General features: G+C 55.2%; 1 protein-coding gene across 1 annotated transcript; it reads right to left on the reverse strand.

The window, feature by feature from the left end:
- Positions 1-764: 764 nt before the first annotated feature.
- Positions 765-25,164, reverse strand: BAG3 (BAG cochaperone 3). The gene is made up of 4 exons (XM_002718689.6): positions 24,690-25,164; positions 8,362-8,691; positions 6,340-6,741; positions 765-2,109 (listed from the first exon to the last, which is right to left on the reverse strand). The coding sequence occupies exons 1-4, from the start codon at positions 24,873-24,875 to the stop codon at positions 1,294-1,296; spliced, it is 1,734 nt and encodes a 577-aa protein (XP_002718735.3). The 5' UTR covers positions 24,876-25,164; the 3' UTR covers positions 765-1,293.
- Positions 25,165-25,984: the final 820 nt, after the last annotated feature.

A 25,984-nucleotide genomic window follows, 5' to 3' on the forward strand; every position in this document is an offset into this window, starting at 1 on the left:
CCCACATCCCTGTGGGAGTGCCTGTGTCTGAATCTCCGCTCCAGTCTCTGATCCCAGCTGCTTGTTAATTCACACCCTGGAAGCAGCAGGTACTTGGGTCCCTGCCACCTACCTGAAGACCCAGACTGACTCCTGGGCTCCTGGCTCCTGCCTGGCTCAGCCCTGGATATTGTGGCCATTTGACGAGTGAATCAGCAGGTGGGAGATCTCTGTCTCTGCCTTCCAGATAAATATCTTTTAAAAAAAGGATTTGTGTTACCCAGTGGAGTGTGTGCAGCTGGCCCGTAACCCCAGAGGCTTCTGGGAACCCAGCCTCGGCAGACCTGGTCCCAGTCTGGTTTGGTGACTCAGATAAAGAGGACCCAAAGACTCCTAGAGCCTACATCCCCCTCCCAGTGACCTGGACTCCATTAAACACTTTGGCAATGTGGGGACGGACTTCTCTGAGCACTTCTGACCCAGCTCAACCCCATGGCAAGGCCTAAGGCCAGGTGGGCACAAACTGTTGCCCAGCGCCACCTTTGCTGTTGGCTGGGGCTGTCTGAAGGGGCAGCAGGCATACACCTGCTACCTGAGTCCACAGCCCTGTGTCTTCCCAGAGCCCAGCTCTCATCTGAGACCACATTTACAAGCTGGCTGTAGACACCACGACCCCAGACCAGGCCTGCAGAAGCCCTGCCACTAGCTCTGCAGGCGGGGACAAGGTCTCAGGGCTGCTGCTCTTTCCCAAGATTTAGAAACCACAAAATAAATAAGTAAAATACTGTGAGTTGTGTTACTACTTTATTTTCCTTTTTTTAATGTAGCATAAAGTCATTCAACATACAGATATGGCTCCTTACACATTTACTCTATCTAAAGTTAGATACTTGAACTACTGAGATGAAGAAAATCATCCCATTAAAACAAAAATGGCAACATTTCTGAGAAGTGAGTTATGCTTACATGATGGGAAATCAGCTCCCCATCTACCCCCAACAACGCCTTCAGTCCAGAGCTAAAGGAAGACAGTGACCACAGCTGGCGTGGTGCCCATGCAGAGGGCCCCAAAACAAGCAATGGGGTTAAACAAGCAGCTTCTTTCTTCGTGTAGAACAAGGCTACGGAAGAGAAGCATCGTCTTCCCTGTAGCCCTTCTATTAGTGTGTTGTGCCTCCACCCAAGTTACTGCGTACCAAGCGGCTACAAATAACAAAAACAAACTGACTGAAAGTCCCTGAAATGCATGCAACTTAAAATCCCCAGAGCACACAACCCAGTCCACGTCTCCAGCCTGACCCCACTCAGAGGAGACTACGCTGTCGCTGGGCTCCCCTGGCTCCCAGCTGGGTCCGTCGTGCCACTGGGGTCTGCAGTGGTTCCTTCTTTGGCTTCTGCCTGCTGGGTTTCAGTCTGGGGGTCTTCATTTCCGGCACTTTTCTTCCCCTTGTCTGCGGCCATCTCCATGATTTCCTGCAGTGGCCGATCAGGCTCAAGGTTGCTGGGCTGGAGTTCATAAACCTGGACTTGACCTGGGACATCGATTGCTTTCTGTTCGAGTTTTTCCAAGATGGTCTGGACCTTCCTGACACCGTCTCTCCTGGCCTGGCGCACATCAGCTCGTCCCTCCGGGTCCACGGAATCCAGGGCCAGCAGCTCTTTGGTCAGATACTCTTCAATCATCAGGTACTTCTTGTCGGTCTTCTTGCCTTCGAAGTTGTCCACAGCCTGCTCCAGCCCTTGCACCTTCTCCAGGATGGCTTCCACCTTCAGCACACCTGGGTGTTTCGGGGGGGCCTCAGCTTCTCCCGGCTTGGGGGCTGGTGCGTCGGCAGGGGTGGGGCTGGGTGCTGCCTTCTCTTCCACAGCCACATTCTTGGGGGGAGAGGGGACAGCAGCGGGGGCGGGAGTGGGAGGAGGACAGGAGACTGGAGCAGAGGGCACCTTTGCCTCCACTTTCTCAGAGGGAGGGGGCGGCTTTGGGGAAGCAGGTTTGGAATCTGCCTCCTTGCGGATCACTTGGATTGGGATGTGTCCGGGAAGGAGATCTGGTCCTGCCGGGCCTGCCTTACTTTCTGGCTTGCTGTCAGGTTGGGGAGCAGGTGGAGATTCTCGCTGGGCCATGGGCTGCTGTGAAAAAGAAGAGAGGACACAAAGGCAGGTTCAACCCCTGGCAGAACGTCCCGGGCGGCTGGGTGCAGCCAGTGCCAGTCAGAGAGAAATGGGCAATGGCTTTTTTTTAGGTTAATTGAGAGAGTCTAAAGTCAACCAACAGCTGGTACAAAACCAAAATGTGCCGTTAATCATGTAGGAAACCAAACCATTTGTTAGGCTTCTGGGAACCACCTTGGGCTGCTTGTGTTACCTCTCACAGAATCTCTCTGTAGACAGTGTTCAAACAGCAGTGAAAAGAAAACCAAGATGATTTTTTTTTTTTAAAGATTTATTTTATTTGAAAGAGTTACAGAGAGAGGTAGAGACAGAGAGAGACCTTGCATCCTCTGGTTCACTCCCTAGATAGCCGCAACAGCCAGAGCTGCACTGATCTGAAACCAGGAGCTTCTTCCAAGTCTCCCATGCAGGGGCCCAAGGACCTGGGCCATCTTCCACTGCTATCCCAGGCCATAGCAGAGAGCTGGATTGGAGGAGGAGCAGCCGGGACTAGAACCGGTGCCCATATGGGATGCCGGCGCTTCAGGCCAGGGCTTTAACCGGCTGCGCCACAGCGCTGGCCCCCTAGATGATTTTCAAAAATGAAAATAGCAAAGCCTCTTGCTGACTGCTGAGCCGACTTTGCTGATAACAGAGCGCTGAGTGGCTCTGACCATCGGGTGAGGCAGCTGGCGCCACAGGCCTGGCCCCCACTCCTTATGCCACGCAGCCCACTCATGGGGGAGTGGGGTGCAGGCCTTCTTTTTGTTAAAGCTATGACAGCCTAATAGTTTCAGCCAGGATAGTGGTTCCTGGTGTATTTATTTATTAATTTTTTTCAACAAACAAGATACTCACGGTCGTCAACTCCGTGAGAATTCTGCTTGGGCATACTCATGCCTGAACCTCACACTCAGCAACGCCTCCCATGCTGACTCCGGCTGTGGTCTCTCCTCGAGACTGTCGGCAAGAGCCATTTTTTAAAATGATGAGCTTGGGGCTGGCGCTGTGGCACAGTGGGTTAACCCCCTGGCCTGAAGTGCTGGCATCCCATATGGGCGCGGGTTTGAGACCCAGCTGCTCCACTTCCTATCCAGCTCTCTCTGCTATGGCCTGGGAAAGCAGTGGAAGATGGCCCAAGTCCTTGGGCCCCTACACCCACATGGGAGACCCAGGGGAAGCGCCTGGCTTCAGATTGGCGCAGTTGCAGCAAACTGGGGAGTGAACCAGCAGATGGAAAGCCCTCCTCTGTGTGTGTGTGTGTGTGTGTAACTCTTTCAAATAAATATATAAATCTTAAAAATAAATAAAGAAGGAAGAAAAACGATGAGTTATGCTCCGATCAGAAACACCTTGGTTCTTTTAGCATATAAATGAATATCTAAAATCTCCCCTAAGTCTCACGCTCCCTAATCTAATCAACTTGGCAGTGAAAGTCAGACTGTACTATTTCTAAAGTACACCCAATTTCAAATATTAAATCCTACCATATGTTATTAGGTCAAATCCTTCAAGGCCTCCAAAAAGGGATCCTGGAACAAAACTCTAGAAAGGTCACTGAGGGGCTGGTGCTGTGGTGCAGTAGGTTAAGCCCCTGCCTGCAGCACCAGCATCCCATACAGGCACTGGTTCGAGTCCCAGCTGCTCTACTTCTGATCCAGCTCCCTAATAGCCTGAGAAAGCTGTAGAATATGGCCCAAATGCTTGGGCCCCTGCACCCACGTGGGAGACCCAGAAGAAGCTCCTGGCTCCTGGCTTCCGATCAGTCCAGTTCCAGCCGTTGTGGCCACTTGGGCAGTGAACCAGCAGACGGAAGACCTCTCTCCCTGTAACTCTGCCTTGCAAATAAAATTTTTTTAAAAAAGAAAGGTCACCACGAACAAAGCTGATGGCAGTGACAACAGGGTTGAGAACTGTTCACCAATTACGCCGTGAGGATGCCACCACCACTCAGTGGGTGCTCCTGACCTGCAGGAGCCAGTGTGACTCGGCAGTCGCCCCGGAACCTGCTTTTCATCAGACCTGCTGTGACAGGGCTCGCGATGCGGTGCAGCAGGGTAAGCCGCCGCCTACATCACCGGCGCCCCTTATCAGAGCGCCATTTGTGGCCCGGCCTGGCCGCTCTGCTTCCTATCCGGCTCCCTGCTAAGGCAGCTAGGACAGCTGCAGACAATGGGTCTCTGGCACCCGCCTGGGAGACCTGGATGGAGTTCCAGGCTCCTGGCTTGGGTCTGGCCCAATCCCATTTGGGAAGTGAACCGGCAGATAGAAGATCTTTCTCTGTGTCTCCTTCTCGGTCATTTTGCCTTTCAAATAAAAAAAAAATCTTTAAAACAAACAAAAACCAAGACCAAATAAACAAACAAAAGCCTTTCCTATCACTCCAGATATCTCCAACTCTGGTCCTTACTGCTCCTGAGGCAACCCCATGGCCTCTTTGGGTTACACAATAATGGTGTGTAAGAAGCTACTTTAGGGGCCCGCTCTGTGTGTAGTGGGTTAAGTTGCAGCCTGCAGTGCTAGCACTCCATTGGGTGCTGGTTCTATCTGCAGCTGCTCCACTTCAAATCCTGTTTCCTGATAATGCACCTGAGCAAGCAGCAGAGGATGGCCAAGGCTTGGGTCGCTGCACCCATGTGGGAGACCGGAAGAAGCTCCTGGCTCCTGGCTTCAGTCTGACCCAGCTCCAGCCACTGTGGCCATTTGGCAAGTGAACCAGCTGATGGAAGGTCTCTCTGTCTCTCCCTCTAACACTGTCTTTCAAGTAAAATAAGTAAATCTTAAAAAAAAAAAAAAAAAGTCACTTTAGAAACATGCAGGAGACAGCGTTCTGTGGCCTGCACTCTTCAAATAACATCAAGGTCATGAAAGCAAAGAAGAGCCGAGGAACTGTTCCAGACCGAGAGCCCGCAGGGAAGTGACCTCTAAACGCAGAGCTCATGATCCTGGCCTGCATCCTGGAACACGGAGGACTGCGGGAAGGGAGGCTGAAAACAGACTCTGTACAGGCAAACAACACTGCGAGAATGCTAAATTTCCTGATCCAAGATTCCACGTGCTTAGGAATGAGAATATCTCTTCCTTATGAAAATCTTTGAAATTTGCATATAAAGAGGTCTCCAAAACTTTATGGAAATGCATTATAGAAAAATTACGTGTGGATTTCAAAATGTTCCAGAATAAACTGATCTTTTGGAGCCAGCACTATGGCGCAGTGGGTAAATCCTCCACCTGCAGTGCCGGCATCCCATATGGGTGCTGATTCCGGCCCTGGCTGCTCCACTTCTGATCCAGCTCCCTGCTTATGGCCTGGGAAAGCAGTAGAGGATGGCCCAAGTGCTTGGACCCCTGCACCCACATGGTAGACCTGTAAGAAGCTCCTGGTTCCTAGCTTCGGACTGGCCCAGCTCTGCCCACTGCAGCCATTTAGAGAGTGAACCAGCAGATGAAAGACCTCTCTCTGCCTCTCTGTAGCTCTACATTTCAAATAAATAACCTTTTTTTAAAAAATTTTTAAAAACTCATCTTTTTATTCCATGTTTCCATGAACTTTTGGAAGTCCCCACATATGTGGTTATCTACAGAGAGAAGAAATGACAAAGCCAAGCACAGCGTGACCGCGAGTCTGGGTGGAGGTTTATGGGCTTCCTCTGAAGGAGTCTGAAGACTTTCTGGTAAAATTAAATTCACTTCCAAATAAAAAAGAAACTTTGAAAGGCGGGTGCTCTGTTCAAGGTGCTCCAAGCAGCTATAACTAAACTCCTCCAGGAACCAGCACCTGCCATCTCCAGTGAAGGAAGAGCAGGCCTGTGCCCATGACCTTGACCGGGTCAGGTTTCCCATTCCTGAAGCTGGCCTTCTCCTTGGCCAGGCCCCGTGGTGCCCTGCTGCAAGATTTGAGACAAGCTCTTCTGGTGAGGCTCAGAGCTGAGCTGAAGAATTAAAACACACGGAATGATTACGTTCTGGACCTAGGGGATTCCCAGAGGCACTGAGAAGATGAACAGGCTTCATGGAAGACACGACCAGCTCATTCCCTGGGGAGAGGACTTGGAGTGCGTGGACATTCAGGGAGGGGCATCAGCCTGGGCAAAGGCAGAGGTGGGAAGGAGCAGAATGGGCTTGCAGAGCTGGAGGAACCCTGGGCACCTGCTCAGCGCTCCCAGTCCCTGGAGAGACACCCAGCTGCTGACCATGAACGTGCCATACCTGAGGCCTGTCCACCACAGTGTGCACACGGATGGGCGACTGCGAGAGCACTGGTGTGCTGCTTCTGGCTGGCGAGCCCTCCCGGCTGGACGCACCCCGTGCAGGCGATCTGAATGGGGACGGGGCCCGCAGGGGTCGGTGCTCCCAGTCATCCCCCTGGATCTTGTGGTACACTGGCTGGTGGGTCTGGTATTCACCCTGCTGAGCAGGGTAGTGGGTCTTCTGGGCTTGGTGGAAGGAGGGCTGGGCCACTGGCCGGGTGATGTTCTGCTCGTGTATCACCGGGATGGGGATGTAGCCCCGGGGCAGCTGGTGACTGCCCAGGCTGCTCCTGCCAGAGGAGGGCAGGCTGGCGGAGGACGACGAGGATGAGCAGTCGGAGGCAGCAGGAGACTGGGACCGCTGCAAGAGACAAAGGGGAGACGGTGTGACCCTGTGAACGACCCCCAGCCCGGCACTCCAACCAGGCCCTCCGTTGTGCACCTGCTCAGGGAAACACACCGCCTAACACCTCCCTTCGGCAGACAGCTCCATTTCCAGAACCTAGGGTTAAGACTTAGAGCTCGGGCCAGCACAGTAGTGTAGCAGGTAAAGCCGCCACCTACAGTGCTGGCATCCCACATGGGTGTTGGTTCAAGTCCCAGCTGCTCCACTTCCGATCCAGCTCTCTGCTATGGCCTGGGAAAGCAGAAGATGGTCCAAGCCTGCACCCATGTGGGGACCTGGAAGAAGCTCCTGGCTCCTGGCTTCAGATCAGCACAGCTCTGGCCATTGTGGCCAAGCGGGGAGTGAACCAGTAGATGGAAGACCTCTCTCTCTCTCTCTCTGCCTCTGCTTCTCTGTAACTTTGACTTCCAAATAAATAAATCTTAAAAAAAAAAAAAAAAAAAAAGAGCTCCAGAGTCAAGAGGCCTGGGTTCAAATCCTTAAGAGCTCTGTGGCTTTCTGAGCCTCCACGGGAGGCCAAACTTCTCCCTAACTATGGAACAAGATTCACTGCTCTCACGGGGCGTTCTGAAGATGGAAATGAAATCAGCTGTGCAAGTGCCTCAGCCACAACAGCTACACAGGAGGCACTCGGCTCCCTGCAGTTACTGTCTCTACCCCACCCCCGTCCCATCCCTTAACCTCTTCTCTCCAAGCTCAGCTGAGCACCTGGGCGCCACGGCTGTCCCCGGTGTGGGCCACGGCTGTCCCCGGTGTGGCGCGTGGCACATCAGGCCCTTCCCCTCCCGAGCTACCTCTAATCACCTAGAGATGGAGGAAGACGATTCCCCTAGTCAGGCTGCATTTGCTAAGATTTCTCTGACTGGTGGGGCACTTTACAGATCTCAGTCCTGGGAAAGGCAGGAGGGCTCTCAGGACCCCTGTCAACGTGACCTCTCACCCTCCTGCAGGTGGGGGAGCCGAGCACCCACCACTCTGGAAGCAGACAGGAAACGAGGATGTGTGCTTGGGAACAATGAATGCTGCAGACACAAGGGGATGAGCTGCGGCCCAGAGAATGAATCCTGCAGGGTCCCTGGGCCGCGGGTTTCAGCTAAGAGACAGAGGAAGCCAGGTTTGAGCTATTAATGCCCTCAATCCATCAACATGCCCTGAAGTATTTGGCTTCAGGAGCGAAACCCAATCTGCTATCGACGCCTCCCTGACTCCTTGTTCTGGATTTCCTGTTTCAGCCAGTGCGAAGCCGGGAGGGCTGGGATGTGGTCTCGGTTTCCTAACAGCACAGCTCCGAGGGCTTAGGATCCACTCCTGAGCACCAAGCACCATGGACAAGCACCTCTCTGTGCTTTGGAACTAGAAAGCCCTGTGTGAAAGGGGGGCCCCAGCTTGGAGCCAGAGCCCGAGTGTCCAGTCCCAGCTCGGCAACTTCCAGCTCCGTGCACGTTCACACAACGCTGGGGCTGACGTGCGGCCAACAACCTGTCCTTGCTGGGTGACCTCCGCCGCCGCCAGCCAGGCCCAGATAGATGCCCTGCTCATTAACAGGCGCCTGGCCTAGGGCCAGGCCTCTCTTACCTCAGGTCCATGGGAGACTGGGGGCTGGGCTGCCGCAGCTGCCACCGCCTGTGCACACTGTTGTTTCTCTGGCTGCGTGGCATCCGGCACAGCCCGCAGAGGTGACTGGGACCTCTGCGGCGCAGCGGCGGCTGCCTCGGTTCGGAATCGCTGTGCCCCAGGCTGGGAATAGACGTGGAAAGTGTGCGGCTGCCGGTTCTCAGCGCCTTCGTGGAGGACGGGGATGGGAATGTAGCCTGGTCGGAGCTGGGGGTACACAGGGTGGCCCTCCCTAGCGGGCAGCAGCCTGGCACCCTCCCGCGAGGGCCCATTGGCTGAGGATGGAGTCTCCTAAAGGGAAGAAACACAGATGGGTTAGAAACTGGTAAGAAAACGCTGCGAGAAGGCAACTGTGGCATCGAGAGCGTGATCTCCCAGAGTGCTCTGCACCCCAGAGTGTCAGCTGGGACGCGCCCAGCCCCCTGCCTCTGCCACCAGTTCTACTGCTGTCTGGGGGCATCAGGAGAGAGGTGAGCCAGGGTAGCTGTGGAGCACGAGTTCCCAATTCCCAAACTGACAGCAGTGAATGAGAGCAGCCGACTGTCCCCAGATCTTCAGAGATCCAGACCAGAAGGTGGGCCCTTGGAAGCAGGGTCCAGCTGCAACCACCACCAATGTATAGCAAAAAAAAATTAATAAAAGATCACCTCCTAGATTTCCAGTCCAAACACAAACACAGAACACAGTTGGGAAGTCTTTGCAGAGAAGTGGGGTGGCACAGGCGCTGCCCCTGCAGCGATATGGTCAGGAACAACCAGAAAGGCAGGGCCAGCCGGGAGGGGAAGCATCTGGGGATTCCCTGAGCTCGGCTTCCACAAGGATTCTTTGCTCAAACTTTATTTCAGATTTCAGAACCTTCTTCTCCTAGGCCCATCAGCGCATTCCCCTGTAAGATCCAGTTTTAGCAGAAGAACCCTGCTCAGTTGGTTTAGCCAGAGTGCCCCACCCTGGATATCTGATCCACTTCCTCAGCCTCCAGGGTCTGCTGCAGCAAGAATCCTGTTAGGTAGGTTTGGCCAGAATCTCTCTGACCCTGACTTCCCTTAGTCACTTTCTGTCCAGGGCCACACCCTGCTCCGCAGCTGTAAAGCCCCCCTTGCCCACATCGGTCTCTCTGCCCCGCCCCTGCCCGTTGCAGGCTTCCTTGTGGACCTCAGCCCAGGCCCCCGAGTCAGTCTCCTCTAGCATTACAGGGCCCGCTCTTGCGAGCAGTGGCTGGGGACCCCCTCTTCCATCCTCTCTCGCAGTCTCCCTTCAGTGGCCTGGCTATTTTGGGACCCTTGAGAAGGCCGCGTTCCAGATGCTCCGCAGGGAAAGATCTTATTTCAGACAAGGCCGGTGGGTCACTGGGCACTGCCATCTCTCAGCACACAGAGGCTGTGCAATGAAGCCCTGACCCCTTGGACTAGGGCTCCTTTCACGGGGTGGGGGAAGGGCACTGATCTGTGTCATCCGTACACATCCCAGTGCACAGACCCCTGAGCCCTTCCTGTAGGAGGAGTCTTGCTGAATGGCAAGCACACGTGGGGAATCTAAGCTTGCACAGTACAAGTCCCACTGGCACACAATCCACCAAAAGCAAGACAGACAACAAGGGCTGCTCTGCATTCTGAGTGCAGACAACACTAACTGCAATCCCGCTGAGACCCTGCCTAGGGCGGGCGTCCAGCACACAGAAAAGGCAAGGGTGTCGCCCTGTCCTTGGGGACACAGGCAGGCAGGCAGTCTCAGATTAGAATAGCCACGTGCTCAGGGCGGCAGCATTATTTTAGCCTGCTTAACTCTCAGGTCACCCAAGAGCAGGCAGTGGGTCTGGACGTCAGATTCGGAACCCAGTTCCTGCCGTGGGACAGGCAGTAAAAGGCAGCAGGCTGGAGGTGCTGAGAAAGCTTCGGCTGCTCCGCCGAGAGCCACAACACGCCCTCCCGGAGTGCCGTCCACCCCAGCCCACCCCCACCTCCTTCCAGCTGCAATCTCGGCCTGCACGGCCATGCGATGTCATCTCTGCTGGCTGCCTGCAGGCTCACTGCTTCTCCCCAGACACTGCACACTCCAGAGCCCAGCAGTCAGGACACCTTCACCACGTGCTGGTGGGTCTCTCGGGCTCACCAAACCAGCAAGGCACCCTCTCTTGCAACAAGGAGCTTAGAAGATGGGTTAAGGGTGCCTGGGGCAAATATAAAGAGGCCTGAGGTACGGGGGAGATGGGGCTTTCAAGGGTGGAACCAGCCTGGATGGGAGCCAGCAACACTGAGCCTGCAGAGCTGCAGTGAGGTTTTGTAAGACCCATGAGAAGGGACGCAGGGGCCTGCGACAAACAGGAGCTCCCCCTACATAGGCACAAGACAGTGCCTGTCAGACTGGGGGGGGGGGGGGACAGGGGGATGGGGGCACGGCAGCGGAACCAAGGTGAAGGACAATCAACAGTGACACAAGTCAAATGGTGGTCACCCCAGAGGAGAGGACATGGCCAGACAGGGGTCTGAAAGAACCTTCTGAGGTTCTGTCTTCTGGGGGCAGGAAATGGGTGTGCTCCTGTGAAAACCTGTCCAATAATACCTTCTCTGTAGTCCCGACACTGCCACCCCCTAGAATCCTTAGCTAGGCCTGGCTGAGCTCTCGGCTCTACCTGGAGAAAGCCCCTGTGTCCAGGAAGCTGGCCTTATCTGTATCTTACTGACCATATTCTGTACCTCAACTTTAAGAGACAAGAGAGGGGCCAGACAGTGGTTAAAGCCCCAGCCTGCAGTCCCGACATCCCATATGGGAGCCAGTGTGAGTCCTGGCTGCTCCTCTTCCAATCTAGCTCTCTGCTGGGGCCTGGGAAAGCAGCAGAAGATGGCCCAAGTTCTTGGGCCTCTGCACCCACGTGGGAGACCAGGAAGAAGCTCCTGGCTCCTGGCTTTGGATCAGCTCAACTCTGGCCATTGCGGTAATTTGGGGAGTGAACCAATGGAATGGAAGACCTTTCTTTCTCTCTGGCTCTACTCTGGCTCTCTATAACTGTCTTTCAAATAAATCTTAAAAAAGGGGGGGGGGAGAAAGTGAGGGAGGGAGACGAGGCTATGGCAGCACAGGTTTCAGCCTGGGTCCCCATCAGTGCCACGTCTGGGTCGGGGGAGGAAAGACCGTGATCACAGTAGGTGGGGATGGTGGGGTCAGAGACAGCTGGAAGTGGGGCCTTGGCAGGCACTGAATTGCAGAAGATGAGGCTGGGGACCAGGGGCCACGCTGGAAGCAAAGACCCCTATCCTCTGTCCTTAAGAGTTCCAGCACAGCCAGAGAGCCTCAGCAAGATGGGAGGGACAGGAAGGAGAAAGCAGGGCACATTAGGGATGAGAGCGAGGAGGGGAGGGCGGAGCTGACCAAGGAAGACACGCTCATGGAGAAAGCGTCCCGAGCGGCTGGCAGTTCTCCCAGGAGAAGTGAAGGCAGGGGGCTGCCACTGACACTGTGAGCACGGGCTCTCTGCTGGATGCCACTGTCGGCTCCTCAGGGGGGCAGGCAGAGGTGGGTAAGACAAGTAAGGATGGCCAGAGGCTGCTGTCTGCCAACTGAATCTGCATCCCTGGGTCTGTGTGAATTAATAATCCACTTGGGCCATTTAATTAAAAAACTGCATCTATGGCCGGCGCCGCAGCTCACTAGGCTAATCCTCCGCCTAGCAGCGCCAGCACACCGGGTTCTAGTCCCGGTCGGGGCGCCGGATTCTGTCCCGGTTGCCCCTCTTCCAGGCCAGCCCTCTGCTGTGGCCAGGGAGTGCAGTGGAGGATGGCCCAGGTGCTTGGGCCCTGCACCCCATGGGAGACCAGGAAAAGCACCTGGCTCCTGGCTCCTGCCATTGGATCAGCGCGGTGCGCCGGCCGTGGCGGCCATTGGAGGGTGAACCAACAGCAAAGGAAGACCTTTCTCTCTGTCTCTCTCTCTCACTGTCCACTCTGCCTGTCAAAAAAAAAAAAAAAAAAAAAATATTAAAAAAAAAAAAAAAAAAACTGCATCTATAAGAAGTGCCAAAGGCTGGTAATGCAGTGCAGGGGTTAAGCTGCTGCCTGCAACACCAGCATCCCATTTGGGCCCCACTTAGAGTCCAGGCTGCTGCTCCACTTCCAATCCAGTTCCCTGTTAATGCACCTGGGAAAGCAGCAGAGGACAGCCCAAGTCTATGGTCCTTGCACACATATGGGAGACCCGAATGGAGTCCCAGGCATCTCACTTCATCCTGGCCCACTCCCATCTGTTGCAGCCATTTGGGGAGTGAACCAGAAGATGGAAGGCCTTTTCTTAAAAAAACAAAAAAATTTCTGTATTTATTTGAAAGGCAGAACTGGGGAGAGAGATCGATCTTCCATCCACTGGTTCACTCCCCAAATGGCCACGATGGCCAGGAGGAAGCCAGGACTTCCTACGGGTCTCCCACGCGAGTAAAAAGCACCACCTGGAAGCGTGAACTGCCCTTTTATCCTCTACACTGCTCTCAAAACATTCTAGTTTAAAAAAAGATTTGTCAATGAAAAGAATAATGTGTAATATTTATAATTCCCCTACAAAACATGGCTCTTCAGTCCACCAAGCCGTGTTCTCAAGTTCAAGCCCACATCCAGAGACAGCCTTGGTGATGCAAGCCTCTTTCAGCGCTGGCTTCAGTGGGGTCCTGGGAAGCCACCTCCTCGAGGTTGGGGACAAGTGGGGAGACTGTGTGATCACATGACAGGGGCTGGAGCACGGGGCCACACGTCTTCACTGTCTCACTGTGGCCTTGGCCTGTCTGCAGCTCAGCTCTCCGTCCTTATCCTGGGGTAAAGGCATCAGAAATGTACACAAAATCCAAGCAGGAAGTAAGAGCCAAGGGCCTGACAGTCACTGCTTAGCTCACTATATTCATTCATACAACCAACTGGTTCATTAAAACCGGCTCAGGTGTGTCCTGGGGGCATCCAACAACCCATGAGAAGGCTAGGATAAAGAGCAGGGAAAATGAGCCCTGGGGAGCCAAGTAGACGATACTACTGCAGAAAGCCTGAGGTCAAGTTCTGACTGGGGTGAGCTGATGAGCTTGTCTGTTGTTAACAGCATGCTCAGTTTCTAGTCAACACCAGGGGACGACCAGGACACCCTGGTTTTGCCCTACATGTGTGACAGAAGCAGCCTGCAGCCCCTCTTTCCTGAGATTTATTTATTTATTTATTTATTTTGACAGGCAGAGTGGACAGTGAGAGAGAGAGACAGAGAGAAAGGTCTTCCTTTGCCGTTGGTTCACCCTCCAATGGCCGCCGCGGCCGGCGCGCTGTGGCCGGCGCACCGCGCTGATCCGATGGCAGGAGCCAGGTACTTCTCCTGGTCTCCCATGGGGTGCAGGGCCCAAGGACTTGGGCCATCCTCCACTGCACTCCCGGGCCACAACAGAGAGCTGGCCTGGAAGAGGAGCAACCGGGAAAGAATCCGGTGCCTTGACCTGGACTAGAACCAGGTGTGCCGGCGCGGCAGGCGGAGGATTAGCCTAGTGAGCCGCGGCGCCAGCCTCCTGAGATTTACTAACTGAAGGAGAGGCCCAGAAATGATCTACAAAGCAGTGATCTGCTCCTACAGGGAGCAATGGGGCACATAGGAAATATACCCTACGGCACCCTCCAAGCCCTAGAAAGCCGGGGACTGCGAGAGCGGGATGGGAAGGTCCCTCCAATCAGGAATCACGGAACTCTAGGTACCCCAAAGAACCACGTGGCAAATTCAGAGGAGGAAGCTGCTGCACCTTGCTCCCCAAAGCAATCTTTGTGCCCCAAAGGCAGGCTGGAAACAGCAGCTCATGGGCCCTGCTAGGTGTATGCGGGACACACACACTTCACACATTGGTGGGAGCGACCTTCACCCACCCACAGCTGGGCAAGTCCCCAGTCCCGGCTCTGTGATACAGCTCTGAAAAAAGCGAGCTCAACACCTACAAACTACAGCCACCATCACCATAGTCTGAACCACAGGTGACAGCGACAGAACCCCAGGGCTGCCCCACAGCACTTCCCACCTTCACAGCCCTGGAGTGTGAAGTAGGCCAGGTCTGCTCACTGGGTTTAGGGCCAGAAGAGCTTTCACATGGGTCAGGTACTGAGTTTTACTAACACATCAAGCTGGACCTGGGTCAAGGTCAGGTGGCTGGGCTCACCTCTACCAAGGAGGAAGCAGGCACACAAACACACAGCTTCTTTCCAAAGAGTAAACAGAGACATGAGCTGCAAGGCCTGGACAAAACGTTGGTGTGACAAGCCACATCAGGAATTCAGTACTATTACCGATTTGATAGATAAGTAAACAGCCATTTGCATTCCTGTAGCCAAACTCAAATCCTTCAGTTCCCACAAGACTGACATTGGGTCTGGGTCTCTCTCATCACCCACAGAACTGTTGTGGGCATGTCACAGACAAATTCTTGATATATAGATACACTTTATTTACTTGGGAGGCAGAGAGCTCCCATCTGCTGGTTTACTCCTCAAATGCCCGTAACAACCAGGGCTGGGCTGGGGCTGAAGCTGAAACCTCAACCCAGGTCTTCCATGCAGGTGGCAAGGACCCAACAGATGGAGCCATCACCTGTTGCCTCCCAGGGTCTGTATTGACTGAGAGTTTAAGTCAGAAGCCAGAGCTGGGTACCAAACCCAAGTACTCCAATACGCAGCACAGACATCTTAACCACTGCCCAGATGGCCTGGGCCCAAACTCTGAGTAATAAGCTCAGTCCACAGTCCACCAAAGTCCACTGACTGTACCCCTGAGACTCCTGGTAGGACAAGAGGTCTGTGCTAAACACAGCTCTGGGAACCGCAGGTGACAGGAGGCTTGCCCTGTTACTAAAATACACACATTTTGTCCTAGAATTAGGAGATGGGGTCCTTGTGTGTTTCCACTGTAGGAACTGAAAACAACTCTGCTTCTCTTTGCGAAGGGGTCCAAGCAAACAGGACAAAACCAGGATGAGGCCTGGCCTGCGCCGGCCACCCCAGGTTCCAACTCCTCCTGGGGTTCCCAGCTGCGAGGCCCTGGGCAGAGCTCCCAGCTCTGAAGACCGTTTCCCCAGCCGTAAAACTCCCCACGCTTCCCAAGGCTTCTTGCCAGGCTTAGAGAGAAAAGGGCAGAGGAAAGTGCCTGGGAGCTCTGGGCCTCCCCGCTCCACAGCCGTCCTTGATCCCAGCTACTGACGGGCCCGCTTCTCTCGGCCGGTCCCGCTGTTTCCAGAGCCCGACTCCTGAATGGCTCTCATCAAGGGGGTTAAGAAGCCCCTCCAGCTGAGCGACTGACGAGAGTGCCATCTTTCCAGCTGAGAGCCAAACCTAAAGTTTCACAACCTGGTGCAACCACAGCCAAGAATCTGCTCTAAGGCCCCAGGCTGCTGCTGCTCAGGGCAAGGGGACAGCTCAGAGACTGCTGCCATGCGGCACCGACTGTGGCTTGGAGCGCAAATCTCAAGACCGAGGGAGAAAGCCACGCCAGGCTCCCGCCCAGGAAAGACTGGCTGAGAGCACACCACCTGCTGGGGTCTCCTCCACACCCCCACCGTCCCTCCCCAGGGCACACAAGTGGTCCCCAGGCCAAGCACGGCCGTCAGCAGCTGCTGGGCACTTCCTGTGCCGGGGGCAGCATCCACAGCTCACAGCCCACACCCAGCCTCCCCAGTGCCTCCCACCCCTGGAGCCCTCCCTCAAGGACTGCACCAGCAGATATGTGTGGGAGCTGGGAGGGGGCCCCAGGTACACGTGGCAGTGCACAGCCAGGCTGAGAACCCCACGTGAGGGACAGCTTGCTTTTGAACTCGTGGATTCAGGGAAAAATTAACTACATGCTTCCTGGTGCTGGCGCTATGGCACAGCGGGTTAAGCCACTGCCTATGATGCCGGCATCCCTATGGGCCCTGGGTTGAGTCCCGGCTGCTTCACTTGGGCCCCTGCCACCCACATGGGAGACCCAAATGGAGTTCCTGGCTCCTTTGGCCTGAGTCAGTCCCAGCCACTGTGGTCATCTGTGAGTGGACCCGCAGAGAGAAGATCTGTCTCTTTAAATCTGCCTTGAAAATAAATCTTAACCCTCCCCCCCCCAACATACACACAAACCTACCTATTTCCTCTTCAGACAGGAACAAAAAAAAAAAAGCACAGAGCCACCTGCTTTAATCAATCTAAAGCCAGGAATCACAGATGGAAAAGTACCTGACACTTCCATACCAGGAAGCAAACTCTGTCTGAATTTCAAGGGCCTAGGCACTAGGCAAAGGGACCTCACGTTTGGTCCATTTCCACGGCTTTTCAAGGACTTGAGCCATCCTGACACGAACACACCGACCAAGCACGGGCCATCCCGGCCGCCAGCCGTCAGCCGTGCAAGTGTGCATCAGCGTTAGTGTGCACGGCACCCGCGAATATGCATCTCCTACAAAACACTTTTCCAAATGGAAACCCTTGGTTTGTCCACTGCAGCTGAGGGGAGACCCTCGGGCTGAGGGGAGTCCGCTGGGGCCCTGCGCCCTGTCCTACGCAGTTCCTCACAGCACTCCTTCCCCCTCAGGAAGGCGGTGCCCGTCACACACTCACCCCTCCTTCCAGCTCTGGGGATACCGCTGCACTGCACAGCTGGGTCCACAGCAGCTGTGCAGACGATGGCTACTCACTAGGTGACTGGGCTTTGCACACCACGGCCTGCGCACCCAGGTGCTGCCTGGCACTGCTCTTAGGGCTGTGCAGGTGTGGCGGAGACAGAACACGTCCCTGTCTCTCCCCCTGCCAGTGGGAATTGGGAGTAACCAGCGCTCCACACAGCACAACACAGGAAACACGACGCCACGGCCCAGCTCCGGACACGAGTCGCGGGCTCGTGAGGCTGGGGCCGGCACAGCGACTACAGGGCCCGGGAGCCTGCATCTGGCCGCTGTGCTGTGTCCCACATCACTGCCCATCCACATTCTGTGCTCAAGGGCTCAGGAAGCCCCGGCACGGGGCTCCCACTGAGGGCCACCCAGACACTGGGCAGCGACAGCTCAGTTCGGTACAGTCAAGGGGAGGCCTAGCTTCTGAGGAGGAGACACCAGGCCTGAGAGAGATCAGATCGGCCTGCTGTGCGGGAAGCCACACACCTGGCCACGAACTTCTACTCCTCAGGAGAGGCTGCCAGGGTCTCCAGGGATCCCAACCTGTGGCCCCTCGCTCGTACCATCTCCCTCGATCCTCCCAGCAGGGACTGCTGATAGGCCCATTTTACAGAGTGCATCACTGAGCTCTGGCGAGGAGATTACCAAGGATGTCTAGAGTCTACGTTCGTCTGGTGGTGAAGGCTGGGCGCCGGCTACCCCTTCACTATTCCTGTCACACCTGTACACTGTGGCAACATTCATGTGTCCCCAAAACCTTTCATCTTCCGGGGGCAGAACGCAGCAGGAGGGAAGTGTTTCTCGGCCCTGGCGGCGCTGGGCTGAGGCTCAGACCTGGAACATTCAGTCCGGAGAAGGCTCTGGGCGAGGGAGCCAGGGCTCCGTGATGAGTCATCGGCCCGGCAGAGCCAGCACTGAGTGGAGGCACTCAGCGCAGCCGTGAGTCACTGAGACCCCGGTGCTGCATGGGTCCCCCAGGCACAGCCAGACCAGGGCTCCGCACAGAGAGGACCCTGCTCAACCGGCAGGTGGGCGGCCCTGCGGGCCTGTGGCACCAATCAGGAAGTGGCTGCTTTCTCTCCTGCATATCCATCTCCCACTGTTTGGATTTTTAAGCCATTCATTTGTTCAGTGTCCAGGGAGCACTTTTCAAATAACTTAGAAAACTCTATAATCCTACTTTAATGAAGAGAGGAAGTTATTTTGCAACAGGAAAGGACTGTTCCAACAGGATGCTAAGGAATTCTCAGTGGCGAGTCTCACGGCGGTTCACTAGGGCACGGCTCTGTGCTGGCAGCTCTTGGGTAGCTGAGCTGTTTGCAGGCTTCTGACGCAGGCAGTGAGCAATCTGCGATTCTGGGCTTTTCTGAATTGACATGAATAAGAGGCTTCATGACTATGCTGTCTAATCTTACTGCCAGCCACACAGAAAAAAGTCTCCTTGCCCAGTGCTGGGGCTGCTCTCAGCAGCTGTGGGATCCTAACCTCTTCAGCAGACTCGTTCTTTTTTTTTTTTTTTTTTTTTTTTTTTTTTGACAGGCAGAGTGGACAGTGAGAGGGAGACAGAGAGAAAGGTCTTCCTTTGCCATTGGTTCACCCTCCAATGGCCGCCGCAGCCGGTGCACCGCGCTGATCCGATGGCAGGAGTCAGGTGCTTCTCCTGGTCTCCCATGGGGTGCAGGGCCCAAGGACCCGGGCCATCCTCCACTGCACTCCCTGGCCACAGCAGAGAGCTGGCTTGGAAGAGGGGCAACCGGGACAGAATCCGGCGCCCCAACCGGGACTAGAACCCGGTGTGCCGGCGCCGCTAGGTGGAGGATTAGCCTAGTGAGCCGTGGCGCCGGTTTTTTTTGTTTTTTTTTTTTTTTTTTTTTTTTTTTTTGACAGGCAGAGTGGACAGTGAGAGAGAGAGACAGAGAGAAAGGTCTTCCTCTTGCCGTTGGTTCACCCTCCAATGGCCGCCGCGGCTGGCGCGTTGCGGCCGGCACACCGCACTGATCTGATGGCAGTAGCCAGGTATTTATCCTGGTCTCCCATGGGGTGCAGGGCCCAAGCACTTGGGCCATCCTCCACTGCACTCCCTGGCCACAGCAGAGAGCTGGCCTGGAAGAGGGGCAACTGGGACAGAATCCGGCGCCCCGACCTGGACTAGAACCCAGGGTGCCAGCGCCGCAAGGCAGAGGATTAGCCTAGTGAGCCACAGCGCCGGCCCAGCAGACTTGTTCTAAGATGCTGCGTTGGGCTGACGTTTGGCACAGGTTAAGATACCCGTGTCCCACATCAGCTACCTGGGTTCAAGTCCCAGCTCCAGCTCACAATTCCAGCTTCCTGTTAATGCAGACTGGCAGGCAACAGTAATGGCTCAAGTACTTAGGTCCTGGCTACCCTGGAGGACTTGTGGCTTCTCCCTGCTGCCATGCACCCTCGCCACTGTTGTAGGTTTTAGGGAGTGGGCCAGCAGATAGGAGCACATTCTGTCTGCCTCTCGAATTTAAAAGTATTTTTTTTAAAAGATGCTGAATCACTGGCAGAAACAAAAAGCTCAAAGATACCTGTGCCTTACAGAGGGCCTGGGTTCAGTTCCCAGCTCTGGCTCCCGACTCCACCTTCCGGTCAATGCAGACCCTGGAATGCAGCACTGACGGCTCACCTGGGTTCCTGCCACCAACCTGGGAGACCTGGATTGAGTTCCTGGCTTCAGCCCCAACTCAGCCCCAGTCATTGCAGACATCTGAGGAGTGAACGACTGGACAGAGGGGATCTTTCCACCCCCCAAATCAAAAGTGGGGGTTTCTCCAAGACCCCCAAGGATGCACACCTGGAATCAACACTGAAGTCACTGTGCAGAAACGGCCTTTTCAGAGAGTGCTCAAAAGGAGTCGCCTCCGGGTACATCTGGAAGCCCTGGACGGTGCTGAAGCTGCAATAGGAGGCCCCAGTGATACACACACACCTTACACTTGGTGAGGCCAGGGTTCTGTATCAGTCTGGACACTGGAGGGGCCACGCCCAGGCCTCACTGCTCTGCACAGACCCACTAGCTCAAAGCATGTGCACCCCACTAGGAACCCAGACTGGGACAGGCTCTGCCTGCCTCCGAACTCTCAACAGGGAAATGACCCCGCAGAAAGCAGGAAAGTGCTAACCTTGGGAAAATTAAAGTAATATGGAGTCCAGAGTGGGTATGGCTTCCTCCGACTGCGGAGAGGCAGGACATGCTTCATGGAGAATGGCACGAAGGGCCAGAGCAGGCCTCTTGCTGTTCCACACCGTGACTTGCACGTAGCGGCACCCAGCAAACCTCAGACAGCACAAATGAGCAGGTGAAGACACTGGTCCATCTCCTGCCTCCAGACTCGAGCTCAGGAAGTGGGAAGTGGGCCCACACTTCTGATCAAGGGTACAGAGGTGGGTTCAGGGTTGTTTACTGCCTGGGGTTGAGGCAGAAGCAGCCAGACCCCCCCCTCCCAGGGCAAACCTACCCATCACTGTGCAGAAGCCAATGGGGCTAAAGTTATCAAGTCTATCTGTTTTGCCATAGGCCAGGTCCAGCCCCTGTTTTCTCATACACAGATCACACTTAATAGTTTGTTACAGAGAGCTGAACTGAGGATTTAGAGGGAGAAGGGTGGTAGAAGCCCACACCCACACCTGGCATGTATATCTAAACATGCTAACAGACCCCCAAAAATATCTACCCTATTCAGTCCTCGCTAAAGAAAATCTTTCTCATTAAGCTTTTGCAAGCTACCTGGCTTCCTGCAACACTGCCAGCACCCCAAAGATACCTTCATAAAAGCACAGGGAGATTAGGTAACACCAGATACTCCGCAGGGTACCACAAGTGCCAAGTGGGAGAGAGAGATCCATTTCTGCAGCTGCAAAAGGAAGGGATCTGGAACCTTCCCTCCAAAGGCCGGCTGCGTAAGTTCTGACGCAGAAGCAGACTGGGGGTGCAGACCTGATTCAGGACAACGGGAGGCAGAAGGGCCAGAGAAGTCCCCAGGCGACTGTGATGGCAGATCTGTCAGTACCGGAGGCCCCCGCGGCCCCCGCTTGTCCTGTGCAAGGTGTCTAAGCGTTATTTCCGAGGTCGGACGCAACTTTCATTAAGGGCAAATCAACCACAAAACGGGACAAATAACACTCTGAGCGGCACAGGCTGTTCTTTGAGGGGAACGTGAGTGTCTTACAGGAGCCGCACTGCCAAGCTCCTGGCAGTCCCTCTCCTGTCCCAAGTCTGTGCAGCCAGCACTCCAGCTCTCCACACACGTGAGGGGAGAAGGCCACTCACTTCCTGACTGCTTTTTGCTTCTGCTAGGGGCACAGCAGCTTGCTATCCCCTGGGAAACAGCAACATGAGCTCATCTTTGAGACCATCTGGGAGGCTCTACGGAACCTGAAGAGCAAATGGGTCTAGTTCAGTCATAACAGAAAGCCGTTTCCGCCTCTCACGGCACCTGGGTGCCATCCGTCACAGCCTGGTGGCGAGACTCTGCTGGGTGGGCAACACAGAGGGACAGGAGGACCTGGGCCCGCCCAGGTCTGACCACCACCCACCCTGCGCTGCCCCTCTACAGAGGCTGTGACACTGCATTTACACTCTTCCGAGGAGAGGCCCAGGCCAGGCCCCAGCAGAGTCTGCTGCAAAGGAAAGTGGCAGCGAAGGCAGCACTCTGCGGGAAGACGTGAAGGCCACGTCACTTGGGGGATTCCAGCCAAGTCCCCCTCTTGCAGAGGGCACCATCGGCCACTGGGGGTTCCCAGTGCCAGCAGGGCACAGTCAGAAGGACCAGAAAACCTTTCTGGCCTCCACACTGAGCAATTCAGATTCAACAGGGGGAAGAAACACAACTGAAATCTGTGATCTTAAAAGGTCCCCCTGCACACTGTCAGCCTGGGGGTCCCCGAGATCCAGAGCCGAAGCAGCCCTGCTCCCCTGGGAGCAGAGCCCCTCTCCTGCCAGGGAGGAAGGAACTGCACAGTTTATGCAGGGCAGCAAGCCAGGGGGAGTGGCCTTGCAGGAAGTGTGCATCTCCTGACTCCAAAGTGAACGCCAACCTCTCTGTCGGGGAGGGGCCTGGACTGGTAGGAACTTGCCAGAAGACTGGAGGGAAGCCCGAGTGTACAGAAATCAACCTCCTGTGCTCTCTTGCTCCTCCGTAAAAACCAGGATAAAAGACCTGCTCCAACCACTTCCGGAGAGTGCACTGGACCAACTGAGAAGGGAATAAGGCTAAATAAAACACCGGCTCCAGTCTTTTCCACGCTGAGACTGTAAATATCTCACAGCAGAGTCCTCCCCAGGAAGCCCTCCCCTCATGCTCATATCCGACAGCACTTCCACCTGAACGTGAGGGAGCTCCCGGAAGCTCAGCTCACCTCTGTCAAAATCAGCCCTTCAGGCCATGTCCCTTTTCAGGAATCCATTTTTTTATTTACTTGAAAGGCAGAATTATAGAGAAGGAGATAAAAAGAGATCTGCTGGTTTACTCCTGAAATGGCCACCACAGCCAGGGCTGGGCCAGGCTTGAGACAAGAGCCAGAGGCTTCCTTGGGGTCTCCCACACGGGTGCAGGGGCCCAGGCACTTGGGCCACTCTCTGCTGCTTTTCCAGCCACACTAGCTAGGAGCTGGATTGGAAGTGTAGTAGCTGGGTCTCGAATCAGTGCCCATGAGACACCAGTGTCACCTGCTACGCCACAACACCGACCCCAAGAACCCAGTTTTTAATGTAAAATTGGATGGAAGGCATTTCCACCATATTTAGTCTGGAGTACGGTGTACCTAATGTAAGTGAAACTGAGTGAGTCACCCCGATATCAAAGCGCAGGTCTGAAATAATGAGGCCCCAACACTGCATGGGCTGAGTGCTGGTGTTCTCCCGCTGCTGCACGGACAAATCCAAGCTGCTAATTTGGTTAAGAAAACTCCTCTTGAGTTGATCACGTTGAGCCATCAGAATCCAAGCAAACACACACGGTAGAGGTCAGTGACCCCATAACAGAGAGGACACAAAGATAATCGCGTAATCAAGAATTCCAGCCCGCATGCGTCAGTTTCATAACAATTCAAGCTACTTCTGACTTCTTCCCAACGGATCCACACTGCCTCTTAGTAGGCCTTCCCACCGAGCTCTCTCCTTGCTTTTGGAATTAGCTGCATGACCTTCAAAAAACACATGAACTTGTTGGGTTTATCAACTGAAAAGAGGCTGAACCAAATGATCCTGGAAGATGTCTCAACTTTAGCATTCTGGTTGTTTCCTATTCAGATCAACTTTTCCACTGCTGGACTTCTGACTTAGTTATTATTTTCTATTTGTTGAGAAGGATAATAGTAGCTCAACCTGTTTTTCCCTCCTTATAAAGGTTTATGAAACCACAGCCTAACCCTATCCGGCAGTGGGTACAGAAGATCACAACTTGCTGGGTAAGTTTCAAGTTGAAAACATAGTGCTGGCAACCAGTATGTTCAAACCTGATCTTCACTGGAGACACAGTGCCTGCAGATTCTGCCCGCCTGTGGCTACCTGTGGTCTAAGAGCAAGAACAGGGTCCCACCCTAAGGGTCTGGATCTGCAGAAAGGGGGCTGGCCTGAAAATAATGTAAGCTTCACCCAATAAAGGGCTGAACAGACACACACAAAGGTATATGTAATTATGCCCATCCCAGCTAATTACAGCCTCTTACATCAATTTTCAGGAATATACAATTAATTTCTTGTAAATGTACAACTGCTGAATGTACACTATCTCCCTGTTGGGTACCAGAATTTTGTTCATATTTTTAAGAACAAAAAAATAAGGCAGACAATACATGTCTTTCTTCCAAAATAATGGTTTATAAAGCATTTATGATGGGGCGAGTTTAGAAGTCTTCAAAATAACTTACCAGCTCTTTACTGCATTTATTGTGCCTGGACTCATTCACTCTCTTTTTAAGTGTATGTATTTTCCCAAGCTTTTAACCTTGAAAACGTTCAGATTCACAGAAAACTGAACAAGCAGTAAAGTCAATTATCGTCTTCTAACGAACAAACCCGTTCCCAATCTCCTATTTCCTCCCCCTCTCCGCTGAGGGGGAGGGCGCACACCTCCCCGCACATGCGTAGGGGAGGCATACACCTGCCACCCTCGAGGCTCGCTCATCGGTTATTTGTGGACTGGAAGCAAGTGCGGAGTATCTGAATACCATAACAAGGAAAATTCTCTCCCTCCTTCTCTCCAGCGGCTGCCTAGGAAGGCAGCACCTGGCTTTTCCTCCCCAAGGGTCGCACTAGAGGGCACAGCGGGTCCCAGGAAAAAGACTCGAGACCCCCGGGAGCGGGGAGTGGAGTCAAGAAACGCAGAGAGGGGACCGTCGCCCACGCGGGGCGAACCCCCAGCCTCGGGACGCGAGGCCGAGCCGGCCGCACAGGCCTCCGGGGCTGACCGCTCCCCGAACGCCGGCTCACTGCGCTGCCCCCCGTCCCCGCTGAACGCGCCCGGGCGCCCCGGGGAACCGCGTTAGCCCCGACGCCGGCCAAGGGCGGGTCCCGGGAGGCGACTGGGCCGGGAGAGGCGCGTGGGGGCCGGTGTCCACGACAGGGGCGGCCGTCCTCGGCCTGCTCCCCGCCGCCGCTCGCCGTCCCTTTCGGGCCGCGGGCCCGCCGGCTCACCTTGGGGCCCTCGGGGGACACGCGCGGGTCGTTCCACGTCGTGGTGCGGTTGTTGTGGTCCACGAAGAAGGGCCAGCCCGTCTGCGGGTCGACCTTGATCTCCCAGCCGGGGGGCAGCGGGTCGCGGTCGGCGGCGCCGTTGCCGGACGCCATCTGCACCACGGGCGAGTGGGTGGCGGCGCTCATGCCGGGCGCGGGGTCTCGGGCCTCGGGGCGCACCGTCGCTGTGTGGGCCGCGGCCGGAGGAGAGCCCTGCGCGCCGCCGACGTGTCCTGGAAGCCGGCGCCGGGGACCTTTATGAATTAAAGGCGAGGGTGACGTGGCCGGAGAGGGCTGGAAGTGTCTGGAAATAGCCTCCTCGCTGCCAAAGGGGAAGGAGGAGAGAGAGGGAGGCAGCAACTGGCCGGCTAGAAACTTCTGGCCCCATCCGGAGAAGTTGGCGGCGCGGGCCGACGCGGAGCTCCGCCCTGAGTCATCGGCGAGGGGCGTGGCGCGCGGGGCGGGGCCTCGGCCGGCCGCTGGGGCGGAGCTCGGTCCCGAGGGCCGTCCCGGGCGACCCCGCCGCGCGTGGGCGGCTCCCGCGCTCGCGCCGCTGCTCTGCGCTCTGGGGCCCGGGAGCCCGCGCCGGCGCCCGCTGCGCCGCCTCCGTGACCACGCAAGGAAGGCATCTTTAATTAAGCTCGGGGAAGCCGGCCACCCCGCCGCCATCGCCGCCGCGGCTGTCCAGATCCCGGTCCTCGGGGAGCCCCGCGCGCCTTTTCCAGGGATGCCCCGAGCTCTCCTCTGGCTCCACAACGCGGGCGGGGAGAACATGGAGACCCACCTGCTTGCCTTCGGAAACCTGAGGAAGAGAGGTTGCAGCAGCCTCATGATTGAACTCCAGAAACTCAGTCAAAAACTTAAAAATCACATTCTTTCAGAGTTTGGGTTCGGGTTCTGTTTTTAGTGAAACGTTTTCCCTTGCACTTCTGAACTAGCCGGGCGGTCCAACGCGCCACCCTTGATGTCATCTATGATGTCACGAAGGTGGCGGCCACCACTGGCGTTACAGCCCACAAACTAGCCAGTCCTCCATCCCTTGAGTGGTTCCAGAGAGTTCTCTGGCTAAAGATTGGGGCGAATCTGCCAGGCAAAATCGACAAGTTGCTTCCCCTGTGTTAATAATTTTCTGGTTTCTTGAGGGTTTTGATGATCTCTCGGGAAGCAGAAAGGACATCCGGGCCTGTTCTGAGCGGTCAGTTTCACCATGATCCTCGGGTCACTGGAAAGCCGCCACAGCCGCAAAACACACCAAA

Source organism: Oryctolagus cuniculus, chromosome 15 (genome assembly GCF_051225735.1).
Source record: "Oryctolagus cuniculus isolate XC-2025 breed Fujian yellow rabbit chromosome 15, ASM5122573v1, whole genome shotgun sequence".
NCBI lineage: Eukaryota > Metazoa > Chordata > Mammalia > Lagomorpha > Leporidae > Oryctolagus > Oryctolagus cuniculus.